This window comes from Schistocerca gregaria, chromosome 1, assembly GCF_023897955.1.
Source record: "Schistocerca gregaria isolate iqSchGreg1 chromosome 1, iqSchGreg1.2, whole genome shotgun sequence".
In the NCBI taxonomy this organism is placed as follows: Eukaryota; Metazoa; Arthropoda; class Insecta; order Orthoptera; family Acrididae; genus Schistocerca; species Schistocerca gregaria.
The window spans coordinates 524,599,196-524,615,245 of record NC_064920.1 but is presented as its reverse complement, the minus strand read 5'-3'; the positions used below and the strand labels follow the sequence as shown (position 1 = coordinate 524,615,245).

Sequence of the window (16,050 nt, the reverse complement as noted above, 5' to 3'; positions counted from 1 at the left end):
AATCTGTTTCGTATGATGATTTGCACATTCTTCACATTAACACAATTTTATTGCAAAAAACTGTGTACAACAGTTTATAAAGCAGTATATTATGGTGTCGAAATGTAGTGTCTTGGTTAATATACTTATAAATCTCGATGCTTTTCTTAAATGTATGTAAAAATATTAGTGTTCTACAATATTGGTGCTATTCTTATGACAATGTTCTTGGTTAAAAAAAACCACAGTTGATTGATCAAAGGTGCAAAATGTTCTCAATTAAAAAACCATAGTTGATTGATAAAAGATGTAAAATGTATTTCTCCATAAACGATTTAGTCATCGCTGTGGACATGGAATAGCATGTTCAGTAAGACGTATGTTCCATTCAGAACCTGTTGATGAAAGAAATATTAATTAGAAGTATATTTTATTGAAATTACGATATGACATATGAAATTAACGGTCAAAATTTCATTCAATTAATAAATCAAGTTTAGTGAAAAAGTCTTCACCTGCACAGTTAACGCAACGTCTTAAATAACTTTAGTCTCCAGTAGGCAGTTAAATGTATGTCTCTAAGTTACATTTCTCTAGTGTATACAGGAAGAACATTAACACAACCGACAAACTGAAGAGACGGACTCTTTACTGGAAATGTTGGAAAAAGGTCCTAAGAAAATGTGTGGGCGGAAACGGACGGTGCGCGTGCAACGACAAGAAATCGTCACGGAACACAGTACACAGCTGCGTTGCATCCAAGTCACAACACTTGTTAAAACTCGCCTCCATGGGATGCAATGCACGCGTTCTCAAGTTGAATCATTAGTTGCCGCATTCTTCCGCACATTCCGACCTCTCTCCGGATACCGCCGCATGTATAGAACACGGTTCTCGAAGTGTGGTATACGCACAGCCCGCGGCCTTCCTGTAGGCTCGTCTTTCTGAAAGCGCCCATGATTCCGCAAACACTCGAAAGGACATGAAATGCTGGGTGATGCGTTTGATGTCTGCGAGGGTTACTTGTTTCGGTATAACCGTGCTGCCTCTCGAAGGTTTACATCTGCTTGGTCGTAAACAAACACCATCCCGACTTGTTCTCGACATGAATGCCGGACCATTCCGCTGCATCTGTTACTCAGCACACAGGAATACACGGCACGTCGTCAGAGGAACCTTCATTTGCTAGCGTCATCTACCATGGTAGTGATACATTTCCGGACACAAATTAATATGACCTTTTTCCACCATTTCCAGGCAGTTACCCGTCCCTACAGTTTGTAGTTTTTATTACAACTCGCCCTGTATGCTGTCCGATCGTTGTTTATTCCAGACCTCACAATTTATATCGGCCTATTCAAACAATTTTTTTTATTTAATTCCAGATAGTTAGTGACTAACTTCTGTAATATGTTATCATTAATCAGGTACAGTATAGGAAATTAACAATAACAATGAGAGATTTAGAGTCTACATCTATATATACACATATCAAAGAAAGTTTTACATCACCTCGGATCTCAGAGTTGCGGAATCTGTACAAAAAACTAGAATAGAGGTCAACATAAACACCATTTCCGACTTATTTATTGCACATGAAAACCACACATTGTACCGCCATATAAAGAGACCTTCAGAGGTGGTGTTCCAGATTGCTGTACACATCGGTACATCCAATACCCAGTAGCAGGTACTCTTGCTCTGATGCATGCCTGTATTCGTCGTGGCATACTATCCACAACTTCATCAAGGCACTGTTGGACCAGATTGTCCCACCCCTCAACGGCGATGCGGTATAGATCCCTCAGAGTGGCTACTGGGACACTTCGGCCACAAACATCCATTTTCAAGGTTTCCCACGCACGTTCGATAGGATTCATGTCTGGAAAACCTGCTGGCCATTCTAGTCGACCGATGTCGTTATCCTGAAGGAAGTCATTCCCAAGATGTGCACGATGGGGGCGCGAATCGTCATCCATGAAGACGAATGCCTCACCAATATGCTGGCGATATGTTGCACTATCGGTTGGAGGATGGCATTCACGTATCGTACAACCGTTACGGCGCCTTCCATGACCACCACTAGCGAACGTAGGACCCAAATTATGCCACCCCAACACAGCAGGGAACCTCCACCTTGCTGCAGTCGCCGGAAATTGGGTCTAAGGTGTTCAGTCTGATCGGGTTGCCTCCAAACACGTGAAGGAATATTGCCACACTCATCTGTGAGGAGAAAATGATGCCAATCCTGAGTGGTCTATTCGGCATGTTGTTGGTTCCATCTGTAGGGCGCTGCGTGGTTGCAAAGATAGACCTCGTCATGGACGTCGGGAGTGAAGTTGCGCATAATGCAGCCTATGGCGCATAGTTTGAGTCGTAACACGACGTCCTGTGGCTGCAGAAAAAGTGTTATTCAAAATGTTGGCGTGGCTGCCAGGGTTCCTCCCAGCCATAATCCGTAGGTAGTGGTCATCCAGTGCAGTAATAGCCCTTGGACGGCCTGAGGGAGGCATGTCATCGACAGTTCGTGTCTCTCTGTATCTCCTCCATGTCCGAACAACGTCGCTATGGTTCACTCCGAGACGTTTGGACACTTCCTTTACTGAGAGCCCTTCGTGGCACAAAGTAACAATGTGGACGCGACATAAGCAAGGAATTGACCGCCTAGGCATGGTTGGAACGAGTATCTCGTTCTTGATGCAATGACTGGAACTGATGGACTGTCATACCTCATCCGTCTACTAGGAGCTGCTCATGCATGGCTGTTACATCTTTGGGCGGATTTAGTGACATCTCTGAACAGTCAAAGGGACTGTGTCTGTGATACAGTATCCACAGTCTATGTCTATCTTCAGGAGTTCTGGGAACTCTGGTGATGAAAAACTTTTTTGTTGTGTGTTCATAACAGCCTTGCAGTTCACAATTAAATGTTGGCACTGGGGTCATTGAACCACCTTTATACTATTTCACTCACGTTCAATTCCCGAAGAGCAATCGGTATGATACTTAAATTTGTCCCCGCGATTTATGATTTCGATTTTACGAATATCGCTCCTCTCCACATAGGTGGGCATCAAAACATTATTTTCACATTCGGAGGAGAAAGTTGTTGATCGAAATTTCAGGGAAAGATCACACCGCAATCAAACATGCCTTCGTTTTAATGCTTGCTGCCCCAACCGCCTGTAACACAGGTGACACTCTCTCCCCTATTCCGCGGTAGTATGGAGAGACCTGTCTTTTTCTGAACTTTTTCGATAACCTCTGTCAGTTCTGTCCGGTAAGGATCTCACACAGTCCAGTAGTACTCCACAGTAGGTCGGACAAGCGTAGTAGCACTGTTACTGGCAACATTAATATATTTGTCGTGCAGGTAAGTTATGGACTGCGTGTTGCTGCTGATACACTTTACACACGACCAGAGATTCTTTGAGTTTTCTGTCATGTTTCGAGACACAGTTTCATTGTGGATACTATTAAAAGTGTCTCTCATTGAAGTATCGATCCTGTGTATAATGTCGCCCATCTGGGAGATTCTTCTTCTGTTCTTGTCCTTTCAATTCCAGCATACATTTCTCTTCGATTCTGCAACGGTGGTAGCACGTCTTTTGTGTACCACTTGGGATATATTTCCACTCTTATTAATTTATTGGGCATAAAATTCTCAACGGCTGTCGGTACTATATATCTGAATTTGAGCCACATCTGATCGGCACTTACGTAGTTTGGAAGGAATGGAGACTTTCTCTTAGGAAAGCATCAAGCGAAATTTGAGCTCGTTTTGTAAAGAATTGAATAAGCATGACGGATGAACACTCCAAGCGTAAGACTTGATACGCAGCTGTTGCGACAATGGCACCGGCTCCAAATGTTAGACGTGGTTGGCCCTTCCGTCATAGTAACTCGCCCTTCCGTCATAGTAACTCTCCAGTTTCGTAAAATAAGTTGTTTCTTTCGACGGAGACCAACGCTAGTGGTACATAGAAAAAAAGTGGCATAGGAGTCCACGACACGAAAAGATCACTTCAATGGTCAATGAAAATGACATATAAATTTTACGTCAGTTAGATGAATAAATTTCGTTTTCGTTTGAATGGGTGTGCTGCTGATCATGTTCCTCGTGATGTGGTGCATCAGTCAGTAAATCTGGCTGTAGATACGCTGCACAACGTTACCAGCAAAAAAAAAAAAATGTAGAAAATATTGTTAGGTTTTGAAACTGATATCTTGAAGGTCGCTTCCGTTGTGCTCAGTCCACCTGGAGAGTAGAAATCAAAGGTTTCGATACACTTTGTCCAGCATGCCTCTTTCTAAGTTGTATATAGCAACACGGACATTTTTCCGCAAGTCACCCAGGGTTCGTGAACAATTGGTATAGACCAAGGATTTAAGATGAGCCCATAAAAAAAGTCTAGGGTGCTATATCTGGCGAGCGTGCAGGACACTGAAGATGGCCGCTCAGTGACATGAGATAGTGGCGGAAGTACTAGCGAGAGAGTCAATGACGTTCGTGTAGTGTTGGACCGTGGCGCCACCTTGTTGGAGCCAGACATTCACCTCATCCATGTTTTCCAGTTCGGGAGGAAAAAGCTACTGAATCATCCGGAACTAACGCTTAGATTTGACCGTAAATACTCTATCTCCTCGAAACCAATGCGGCAATAACGCAAATTTTGGATAGTGGACACCAAACAGTCACACGTCGTGTATGCAATAGCTGTTCATGAAGTTCTCGGGGCTTCATGCCACTTCAACACCGCATGTTTTGTTTACTCAAGCATCCAGACAAATGTCAGTATGCCTCGTTGTTGAAGATCCCGTGAGCTTCATAAGGTAGGCTTTCGATCAAGGTTTCACATGCATTTTTTAGTGAAACAAAAACGCGTGAATTAAGTGTGTGCACTACTGCCAGTTTTCGTGGCGAAATTTAAGGCTTCATGAAGAATTCATAACGTGGTATCAGAAATTTCACCACTAGCTGCTTGTTTGAGAGCAGATCTTATAGGGTAATTCAAAGGCACTAGCCTCACTTGCTCGCCGTATTCCGGTCTCCGTGGTTCACGAAGGGCCTCGTTTCTGTTTATGCGCAATACCGGTATTCATAAATGTGTTCATCCACATAACAATCGATTTTTAATCAGAAATAAGACCTGGAGGTGAGATATAGAAATTATTTCCAGAATGTGTACTGGATTGCTATGGCCGAACGGCTTTGGAAAAGTAAGTCACGAGGGCGAACGGGCGTTTCTCTCTCGTCCACTGCATGATCGCTACTAAAATAACCTTTTGAAAAAAAGTTAGGTCCCGCCTTTTCGAATCACTCAACTTCATGTAATAATGAGTAACGGCAGTTCTGTGACGCGCGTTTCTAATAAGGAAGTCCCAGTGTCGAACTCTGTACATGATGAGAAACTCCTTTATCATATATTGTTCGCTAACCTGCAGTAGCATCTCCTTAGACAGCTTGCACGTCTTGCCTACTGTGATCTCCACAGGTCTTCCCACCATCAGCATGAAGATGAGTAGGTTACGTTTGAAACGAGTGTCGCACTCATCCCATCCACAACAGTAGGCCGAGTCTGACAGTTTCTCACTCTGCAAGAACAGCATTGCGGTGTCAGCGTAAAAATCGATGTCTGTAACGAAACAGTTTTACTTGTATAATTAAAAGAAAGCATTACGTAATGAAGTAAGGTGCATTTTGACAAACTGAAGACCACTCTTAACGTATGTTTTAACACGCCTGCCATCCATAATTTTATACGTTCGTAATGAAACATTTTCTGTATTGTGTTGTTTAGTAATATATTGGTTACTCACTGGTTCATTTAACCAGAACAGATTGAAGCATTCAAATTTTCACCCACCAAACTCAAGGATTCATACCTATCAAGATATTTACAAAACAAACTTTATCAACTTTCTGATTTCGTACAAATATCTGTGAATTAGTTATAAATCAGATTTTAAAGCTCTAGTATCATTATAATTAGCAATACGAATTACGAGGGCTTTTCGGAAAGTAAGGAATGATTGGTAGAGAAATGGAAACCACAGTGAAAATCCGATGAAGCTTTACACCAATGTCTTGGGCAGTATCTCTTGTATGCCCGTAGATAGCGCCAGGTCGCTCTTCTCAGTGCTGAATGCACAGTGTGCGCGTATGAAAATTTCTAAAAAATCGTGTCTCCCTTCAACTGTAGGAGCCTGCTGAGAAATTTCGCCCGGTTTCATGCAATACTACATAATGTAGTTGTCATGCAGTTCCCTCTGTATGACAATTCTCTTCCACACACCGCTGGGCAATTAAGACGCTCGCTCGGACTTGGCTCCCTGTGATTTTCATCTCTATTCAGATGAACATCTGGCTTTGAAGGTAACATTTTGGCACAGTCAATGAGCTTCTGTCCAGCATAGAAAATTGTCAGAAAGAGCAAAATACTGCCTTCTATAAAGTGGGATTGGAAAGTGATGCAGTGCTACGACGGATGTCTTAAGTTGGAGGGTGACCATGTAGAGAAGTAGATGCAATGTATAGCTATATGTTGCCAGCAAATCATGTTTTGTTTACAATGTGGTTTCCATTTCGTGACCTACCGTTCCTTACATTCCGAATTGCCTTCGTATATTAATGATAAATAACGTTAATATCAACAGAAATAACAATGTTGATACATTCAAAATGGCTAAAATATAAATAGTTTTAATAATTTTCAACCCGACTCAGTACTACGCCGTGGGGGAAATAAAAGTGGACTAGACGTGTGGATATGATTTGTGGCAGCATTAACGGAGAAGGAGCAAACCTAAAGTTACTTCAAACGGGACGTAGCAACAGCTTCTACACATGGCCGAAACTTGGAGCACATTTACACAGTCTTCACGCCTGACAGAATTCTTGGCAGAGGTTACTGTGGTCGCGGCCCTAGCTGGTCACCCGGGTTACCTGATCTGTCAGTGTGCGACTACATTGTGTGGGGAGCCCCCAAGTCTAAGGTGCATCGCAACAACCCTCATAGTCTTCAAGAGCTGCAGCATAATGTTTCGAATGACGCTATGGCAATTCCAACAGTCCAGCTTTCTTAAAAGTAATTTTAGTACTGTTTAAATCATCTTGTTGTGTTCTAGACATAGGGTGGGGCAGATTAAAGTGGCAGAGAGAACAGAATTCCAGGGTACAATGGACCATAGCCGAGGAAAAACCTGACTATAACGGATGTTGAAAGTGACCACCACTCATCTCCTTCCACTTTTGCGCCCCGATCAGCTCGTTACAAACAATATATCAGAAGAAAGGTCTCGTTGAGCTCTATCAGATCACCATAACAGAATAATGATTATGACGCCCAAATTTTTAATTAGGACCAAAACGAGTTTTTGCAACCAAACATATATATTAGTATTAAATAAAATTTAATAAATAAAAGTAGTGGCAGTACCTTAATTTAGAGGTAAGTAAGGAACATTAGAAGACTGAAACATACTTATTTATATTCTCTTAATATGGAAAAGCTGAAAAAATGCGTAATCGTTTACTTCAAAGTATGAATTATAAGTAAACTACTAAAGATAGAAAGAAATCGTGTTTGTGAATGAAAATCTAAGGAAATTTACATTTTAATTCATATATAATACGTGAGAAAATGTTGAAATTGTGATTTTTGAGTTTGAACTACATTATTCGTGGAGAACAATGTAGGGGCTCAGTGTTAAATGGTATACTTCACAGACTCATTAACCTGTGAACAAGAGACAATTCGTGAACTCTAATTCTTCCTGTTGCGTCAGCATAACCCCTCTTAATACCGACTCACAGACATTCCCAGGGCATGTTTAGTTACCACAATATGTGTTAACAGTACATTGAATACATATGTACACGAATCAATAACAATGTCAGTGCCATAAACGCCTACTCACTACTCCTGCTTAACAAAAATCCAGGGCTCCTATCAGTTTGCCATCGTCCCTGGTGATCAGAGCTGACGACTATAGTAGAGAATCACACTACGCGAACTAGGAGCTCCTTCATCACTTTCCTGAGTTGTATTCATTTTCGGCCTGCACTGGGTGACACGCACCTTAATAACCGTGTTGGGCCTATTCTTTACCCTTATTGAGATATTAATCTGGACGTTGCAACATATTATTAGGCATGAAAGGACGCTAATAAGTGGTTATGTGATCAAGACTAAGTAATGCGGCAGTATATGGAGTGCAAGCTCGTGCTCACCTGATCGGTTGTGATTTGGCCGAAAAGACAGTACATCGCAGTCTGCAGAAGCAGGCCCGGCACTGTTGAAAGCGCCGTCACCGCCTTCGTCACGTTTCTCCCGTCTTGTAACAGCTGTTCATGTGAATATATAAGATTATCATTGAGTCATACCATCCTTGAAAGTGCTTGAACTCAACTCATCTGTGAATAATAAAGCTAATTATCGAATGCTGAATATAAAGAGTAAGATAGCCCTTTCAGCATTGCATAATTATCTAGACAGCTCATTGAATAGAAGTGCATCGAAATATACTCGTAAGAGATTGTGTGTAATATTCGACTAACATACTCGTGAAGTTACAGCCTTGGCACCGCACAATACACATAGCCGCGCGGGGTAGCCACGCGATCTGACGTGTCTTGTCACGGTCCGGGCGGCTGCCCACGTCGGAGTTTCGAGTCCTCCCTTGGGCATTGTTGTGTGTGTTGTATTTAGTATAGGTTAGTTTAAGGTAGATTAAGTAGTGCGTAGGCTTAGGGACCGATCACCTCAGCAGTTTGGTCTCATAAGACCTTACGACAAGTTTCCAATTTCCAACACACACATTCACATACTGCCAGACGTAATCTAAACCTAACACACTGACGCGACAAAGTCATTCACGAACAAAGATGGCGGTAGTATCGCGAACACAAGGTATAAAAGGGCAGTGCATTGCCAGAGCTGTCTTTTGTACCCAGGTGATTCATATGAAATAGTTATCGATGTGATTATGAGAGCACAACAGGAATTGAGACTTTGAACGCGGAACGGTAGTTGGAGCTAGATGCTCGGGACATTACATTCCCGACATCGTTAGGCAAGTCAATATTCCGATATAAACAGTGTCAAGACTGTGTCGAGAATACCACATTTCAACCATTACCCCTCACTATGGTCAATTCAGTGGCCGACGACCTTCAATCAACGAGCGAGAGCAACTCCTTTTGCGCAGAGTTGTCAGCGCTAACAGACAAGCAACACTTCGTGAAATAGCCGCAGAAGTCAGTATGGAACTACATCGAACGTATACAATGGGACAACGGGAGGAAATTTAGCGTGAATTGGCTATGACAGCAAACCGCCAAACTTCTTGTTCTTTTCGTTTGTTTTATTATTTGACATCTGGTGCCAATAATTTTTAAGCAAGATTTCCCTTTGCCGAGAGTACCTTTCCTGAAAGCACGTCATCCGCAGCTCCTCTACTGGGCCTCTGGCCAAATCAACTGGACCCTGGACAACGGAAAAACCGTGGCTAGGTCAAATGAGTACCGATTTCAGTTGGTAAGAACTGCTAGTAGGGTTGCAGTGTGGCGCAGTCCCCGGAAGCCATGGGTCCAAGTTATCAACAAGGTACTATTCAGTCTGGTTATGACCCCATAATAATGTGGACTGTGTTTAATGGAATGCGTTTGGTCCTCTGGTCCTACTGAACCGATCATTGACTGGAAATGGTTATGTTCACCTACCTGGAGACCATTTGCAGCCGTTCATGGGCTTCATGTTCCCAAATGGCTGTCACTGGGTCACAATTTATCGCAATTGGTTTGAACAACATTCTTGAAAATCGGAGCGAATGATTTGGCCACCCAGAAGGCCCGACATGAATCCCACGTACATTTGTGGCACATAATGGAGAGGTCAGTTCGTCACAACACCCTGCACCGGCAACACGTAACGCAACTATGGATGGCTATAGAAGCAGGATGAGATATTAATATTTCTGCAGGAGACATCCAGCAGCTTGTTGACTACATACAGAGTCGAAAAGCTGAACTAACCAGGAGAAACCGTGACCCAGAAGGATAGTAGGAGGCTTCTCATGACTTCTGCCACCTCCATGTATGTGCACGTTTCATAACGGAAGTAAAAGGAGGGCCTTTGCATGAAGTCGCTTTTATGGTTCCATACCTCATTTGTTAAAAACGGCGTCCTTACCGGTTCATCTTGTCTATAAATTCGTTTATCCTAGCCAAGAAGTGAAATCTAAATGTAATCTATTGAAAGAAGAAAAGCAGTTTCGTCATATTTTTAATACACAAAGCGAAATGAGTAAATCTGTATATTGAAGCTCAAGATACCTCTGCAAAACCCACGAAAATTCAACTTGTTGTTCTGCCTATTAACGCATTCAAGCAGACATACACGACGCTTTGTACGGTTTTGTTTTTGGAATAAATGTAGATATAGGTACAGAAGAGGAGGAAGCATACTTGGAAAACACAGAAGACATGTTAATATACCAGCTGGATTACTTGATGCTAGACAAAAATTACTGGTTTGTAAGGTGTCTCCAGAAGCCAATATTGACTCGTATCACAATTTAGTAAGGACGAAGAGTATTTTGAAGTCCAAGAGAATTATCAGAAAAAATCAACGTTGAAAGGCGTGAGGTATGAAAGTACTGGCAGATGATGATGGATGTTTGAAGGCCTCCAAGGCTGTAGAAACGACGAAATAGAATACCATATTAAGCAGCTTACATAAAGAGGAAGGGATGTTACTAAAAAGGGCAATCACGGCAGTCTGGCAGACAAATATAGGCACAAAGTAGGCAAATGTGATCATACCGGGGTTGACAGAAGAATTGTTTCAGTTAAGAATGTAAACAACCACAACACTGATATAATGTCCTGCAACCCTTACATTTAGTTTACAAACTGGTTGTCAGCTGTTACGCCATCATCAGGTACATAGATAAATATATGAGGCAATGAATTTCCTCTAGGATCGAAGATTTCAATCTAGTGAATCTACAGAATCTTTTGGTCCCCAAAGACGACAATCGTTAGTGTTTGATTTAAGATTATAATGAAAGGAATTATTTAGGGCCGGCCGCGGTGGTCTCGCGGTTCTAGGAGCGCAGTCCGGAACCGTGCGACTGCTACGGTCGCAGCTTCGAATCCTGGATGTGTGTGATGTCCTTAGGTTAGTTAGGTTTAAGTAGTTCTAAGTTCTAGGGGACTAATGACCACAGCAGTTGAGTCCCATAATGCTCAGAGCCATTTGAATTATTTAGGAAAACGCGACTTAAGATTTTTAGCTTAGATAAAATACATGACACTTTATGCAATGAACTGACATGTTCGAGGGGGGGGGGGGGGCGCAACAAATTTATCTTGTCTTTAACAGATTTTCTATCGGAGAAAGATAAGATATACAAGTGAGATTCATGAAGAAGCTCTGATTATAAAATATAAAAATTATTTTAACAAGGCAAGTGAAATTATAGTAACTGAAATAAAAGAAAAATTTTGGCATGTAACTGTGAGAGTTAATTTACAACATGGTCTTGATGGGATTATGGATATCATCTGCCATTAGAGGCGGCGAATAAGGTAACTCTGTCTTTATGGATATGATGTAAGATTTCATGCTGCACCTTGTGACTGTGATCTTCTTTAAGCAGGATTTGCGAAAGCAGAGCCTCCAAGTATCCAATATCTATGGCGGTGCCTTTTGCCCTACCATACCGACTTATATTGAATTTGGCACAATTACAAGTGATTTCTGTATATTCCTCTTTCTTCCAAATCTGAATTGCTGTTTTCAGAATCAGGAAAAAACTGTCCAAAAGTTTATAAAATGATGTCTAAAGGTTCTTGGATTTAAACTTTCTTACACATTCAGAGAGATGTTTCCTGAATATGATTTGTGTACCATTTATTGCTGTCAGTGAGGAACTGGACAAAGAATATTATAAATTTGTTGTTTCTGCTTTTTATGCAGTATAGTGTCCACAAAGACAGGAGTGTATCCACTGCTCGATGCTGCTTGTCTGATTGCATTTATTTCAGTTTCAAAGTTGCAATCAGTCTTGACGATGGATACTAGGTGAGGTAACACGAAAAGAAAGGTAGCATGTTTATGTTTCTCTGAGCATTGAGTATTGGTACTTAGTACAATATCTGTTGTGGAAGGTTTCCTATAAAGGTTGAAAGTATATATGTGGTGACTGCTATCTGTGCTTAGATCTAAAGAATTTATGAAGTTGCCCCAAAAACTGAATTGTGATTTTCATACTGTTCTGTTCAGGAAGTTCAGGAATGTTTGAAGTTGTCTGTTAGCATCTCTACACAACCACAACAAATTATCAGCATACCTGAACCAGTATCTAACCTCCGAACAGTGTAGTTTATTTTTCAAGAACTGTATTTCAAAACTGTCCATGATTATTTCACCAAACGTTGAATCATGTAATAGTAGTTCCAAAGCCACTTCATCTAACGATAAATACTAACTTTATTCCGTCAAAACACTCCTCTTTGTAATTTGCAATTTTTCCATCCAGTGCAATGCGGAAAGTCCCATAGGACAGATGAGCAAGATCTCTTGCGTAAGGGAAATAAGATTATTAAATTTTGTACAGGAAAACTGTTTCTCTAGATGCCGCGGTTTTCGTGATATTGAAGACAAATCTAAAAAATTGACTTTACACGCCCTGTCTCTCTCACACTCACACCTTATCAGTCTGGATTATTAGAAACCCTTTTCAGTCTGACGGATGCATAACAAGTCCTTGATGAATGGAGCCTTCCCAAGCTATGACTACGATATTTGCGAGTGCGATTATACGTTAATTGATCAGTGTGGATATTCTATATTCTGACATGACTGTCGTAAGGTGTCTGACTAAAATAATACTTAAATGTTTGACTCTACAATAGTGAAGCCATAGTTACAGTATATAAAATTTTTCTTTAGAAAGAATGAGTTACATTAACGGATTCAACGAACTACCTCGTCATTTTCAAACGTAAAATATCAGATGGAGAATATATAATGGCAATTATGACCATACATCTGATAACAAACGCTAGAAATAATGAGACCAGGTAACTGAGGCAATGTCCGCCTCGATAGCTGAGTGGTCAGCGTGACGGATTGCCGTCCTACTGGACCGGGTTCGATTTCCGGGGATTTTCTCCGCTCAGGGACTGGGTGTTGTGTTGTCTTCATCATCATTTCATCCCCATCCGGTGCGGTGGTCGCCCAATGTGGCGTCAAATGTAATAAGACCTGCACCAAGGCGGCCGGACCTGTGCCGCAAGGGGCCCCCCGGCCAGTGACGCCAAACTCTCATTTCCATTACCACTGAGGCAATGGTGGCACAATCAAGTCACTACAAGTTATGCCCATCTTTGTCCAAACGTTCATTCCATGTCCTAATGTAGAACAGATAAAGACTATACCATGCTAAAATTTTCCAAGAATTCTTGTAATGATGCTGTGACACAACCATCATGAGGTTGATATAAATTCACAATTCTGAGAATTAAAAACACACACACACTCACACACCTCATAGCGCAAACTCCCATGAGATAAACACATATAATAACCTTACCATAAGTATATCAGCCACAGAAAGCTTCCATATGCAATTCAGCACATAACTTTCCTGTGTCCCGAAAAAAGAACGTCGAATCACAATGTGGTTTCATGTAGGATTGTCATACTATTAACTTGCTAACATAATATGTAACTCCTCCTTTTAAAAGAAAAAATTATATATTGTGATTATGGCTTTACTACTGTAGTGTCAAATGAATAATGTGGATATATTAAAAAGATACTTACTCCTGCAGTAACAAACATATTGAAACACAAGTTCGCCATGTTGACAAAGAGGAGAATGAAGATGGACACATTCATTGCAGTCTGTAACAGCCAGATACATCTGTAACAGAAGTAATAAATAAGTTAATAAGTGTAACGCAAGATGTTTTTGTCTGACTGTTATAACCGGCTGCTTAACATAGAAGTATTCCATTTTAAATACACAATCAATAACTAAACATAAATTCGAAACTACTCTAGTCGCAGACATTACTTGTATGTGTTACGCAGAGAAGTCTCCTTATCCCTGCCTGTGGCGGTAACATTTGAATAATTTAATATGAAAACTGAACCTAGGAAAGTACCCTCAGAGATAACGAGGATGAATGGTATTACTTTACTGTCATTTTGAGCAAACGTTCCTTGGTTTTAACTGTATCTTAAAAATGTGGAAGCATTTCTACATGTGATATAAGAATCAGGAGATTTCAGTTACATGTGATTTAAAAGGATATCAGCCAACATGTCTCTTGTGTGTAACAAAAACCAGCTGCGCAACTAATTGTACCAATTCCTTCCTTATGTCACAACTTTCATCTTCTGTACTCTCTGACCGACCCTGTGTTAGGACATTTAGAAGCACAACATCAATTTTGATGCCACCGTACATACCTAAACAATATAGTCGCAAGATCTGTCTCTTCTCTCTCTGCCTATATGGTTTCTTTTAACTGGGATATAGGGGCTTGGTGGTTGGTGGAAGCTATATAATTGGAATCACAGATGTAGCTATGGCTGGCAATTTAGACTCTGTCACCCTCAATATTTTTTACCATTCAGCATCTTCACAGAGAAGATATTAAGAACCAAAACCTGCTTTTTAAGTCATAAATGTTTTAGTGGTGGATGGGGCTGACTAGACGTCATGTTGTGTGTTACAGTCGTCATCTTAAGCAGTTCAATGAGTGGTCTAGGCAAACGGATAAAACCAGCCTCAACGCGTGCCTGGAAGGTTGAATGAAATGTCACAGCGAATGAGGCGGTCTTTATACGGCTGCTACACATCCTTCTCTTTATGTTCTACTTTTCAGAAATCATCCATCTGTTCTCAGTTACTTAGTTATAAATACTCATATACAAATCTGCTACGAATTACTTTTCTGAATAGTTATTTATTATTACATGAACCGGTTGTAGAAACTTTTCAGGTTCATCTATAGATGGTTTTTCTGAAGTTACATCACTATTTCTAGCATAATGTAGGGTGCTGGCTTGCGACAGTATGGGCTGTTTTTTTTCTGTTAGTGTCTATCTGTCTGCTTCCATTTTGATGGACAGTTGGTACATCACTTCACACACTGCTACACAATCTGTATACAAGTTACGCTATCACAGCGTAAAAGTATACAGCTTGTATAACAGTGTGTGTAGTGATGTAGCAACTGTCCATCGAAATTGAAGCAGTCGCATGGACACTAACAGAAAAAAGCCACCCATACAGTCGCGAGGCAGCACCCAGCATTATGCTCGAAATAGTGATCTAACTTCCAGAAAACCATATGAAGATCCACGTGAAAAGTTTCGCGGTTCATGTAATAATAAATAACTATTCAAAAATGTGACTGGCTGCAGATTTATCTTTTTACATTTAATTAACAGACACGGATACTAAAATATCCTTAATGGATAAGCGTAATATGTTTCGTTAGTTTTCCGAACGATGTAGTTTCGATTAGTGACGTGTCATTTTTAAACCTCCCGGGCTCGATTCCTGTCTGGGCCGGGGATTTTCACCGCTCAGGTACTGGGTGTTGTGTTGTCTTCATCATAATTTCAACCCTACTCGGCGAGCACATCGCCCAATGTGGCGTCAAATGTAATAAGACCTGCACCAAGGCTATCGGACCTTCCCAGTCAGGGGTCTGCCAGCCAGTGACGCCAAACGCTCATTTCCATTTCGATTAGTTGCTTTCAGGATAGCAGAATTTTCCATCTCTTTCCTCTAGAAGCTACGGAAATTTATGACGAAGCCTAATGCAATAGGCGGCATGTCGCAGAGGTTGCCCTCTGCTTCAACAAGAAGTCACACAATCATAGCACAGTACTCTTCGCGATGGTGATCTGGGAGATAAGTCGCACCACTTTCTCAGTGACGCATAGTGAGGTAGTAACTTCAACAGATGCTTTCCCCAATGACAAGCGGGATTCAATGCAATATGGGCAACTGCTGGAGATATTCAAACATGTGACATCTCTT

At 41.2% G+C, this 16,050-nt stretch overlaps 1 protein-coding gene across 1 annotated transcript in view; it reads right to left on the bottom strand.

The window, feature by feature from the left end:
* Positions 1-314: 314 nt before the first annotated feature.
* Positions 315-16,050, bottom strand: part of LOC126278892 (odorant receptor 43a-like) — a 53,897-nt gene continuing 38,161 nt past the window's right edge. Inside the window, exons 4-7 of the mRNA XM_049979202.1 lie at positions 13,815-13,914; positions 8,213-8,326; positions 5,419-5,574; positions 315-374 (exon numbers count right to left, since the gene is read on the bottom strand). Coding sequence (XP_049835159.1) covers positions 315-374; positions 5,419-5,574; positions 8,213-8,326; positions 13,815-13,914 — 430 coding nt within the window. The remainder of the gene's footprint in view (positions 375-5,418; positions 5,575-8,212; positions 8,327-13,814; positions 13,915-16,050) is intronic.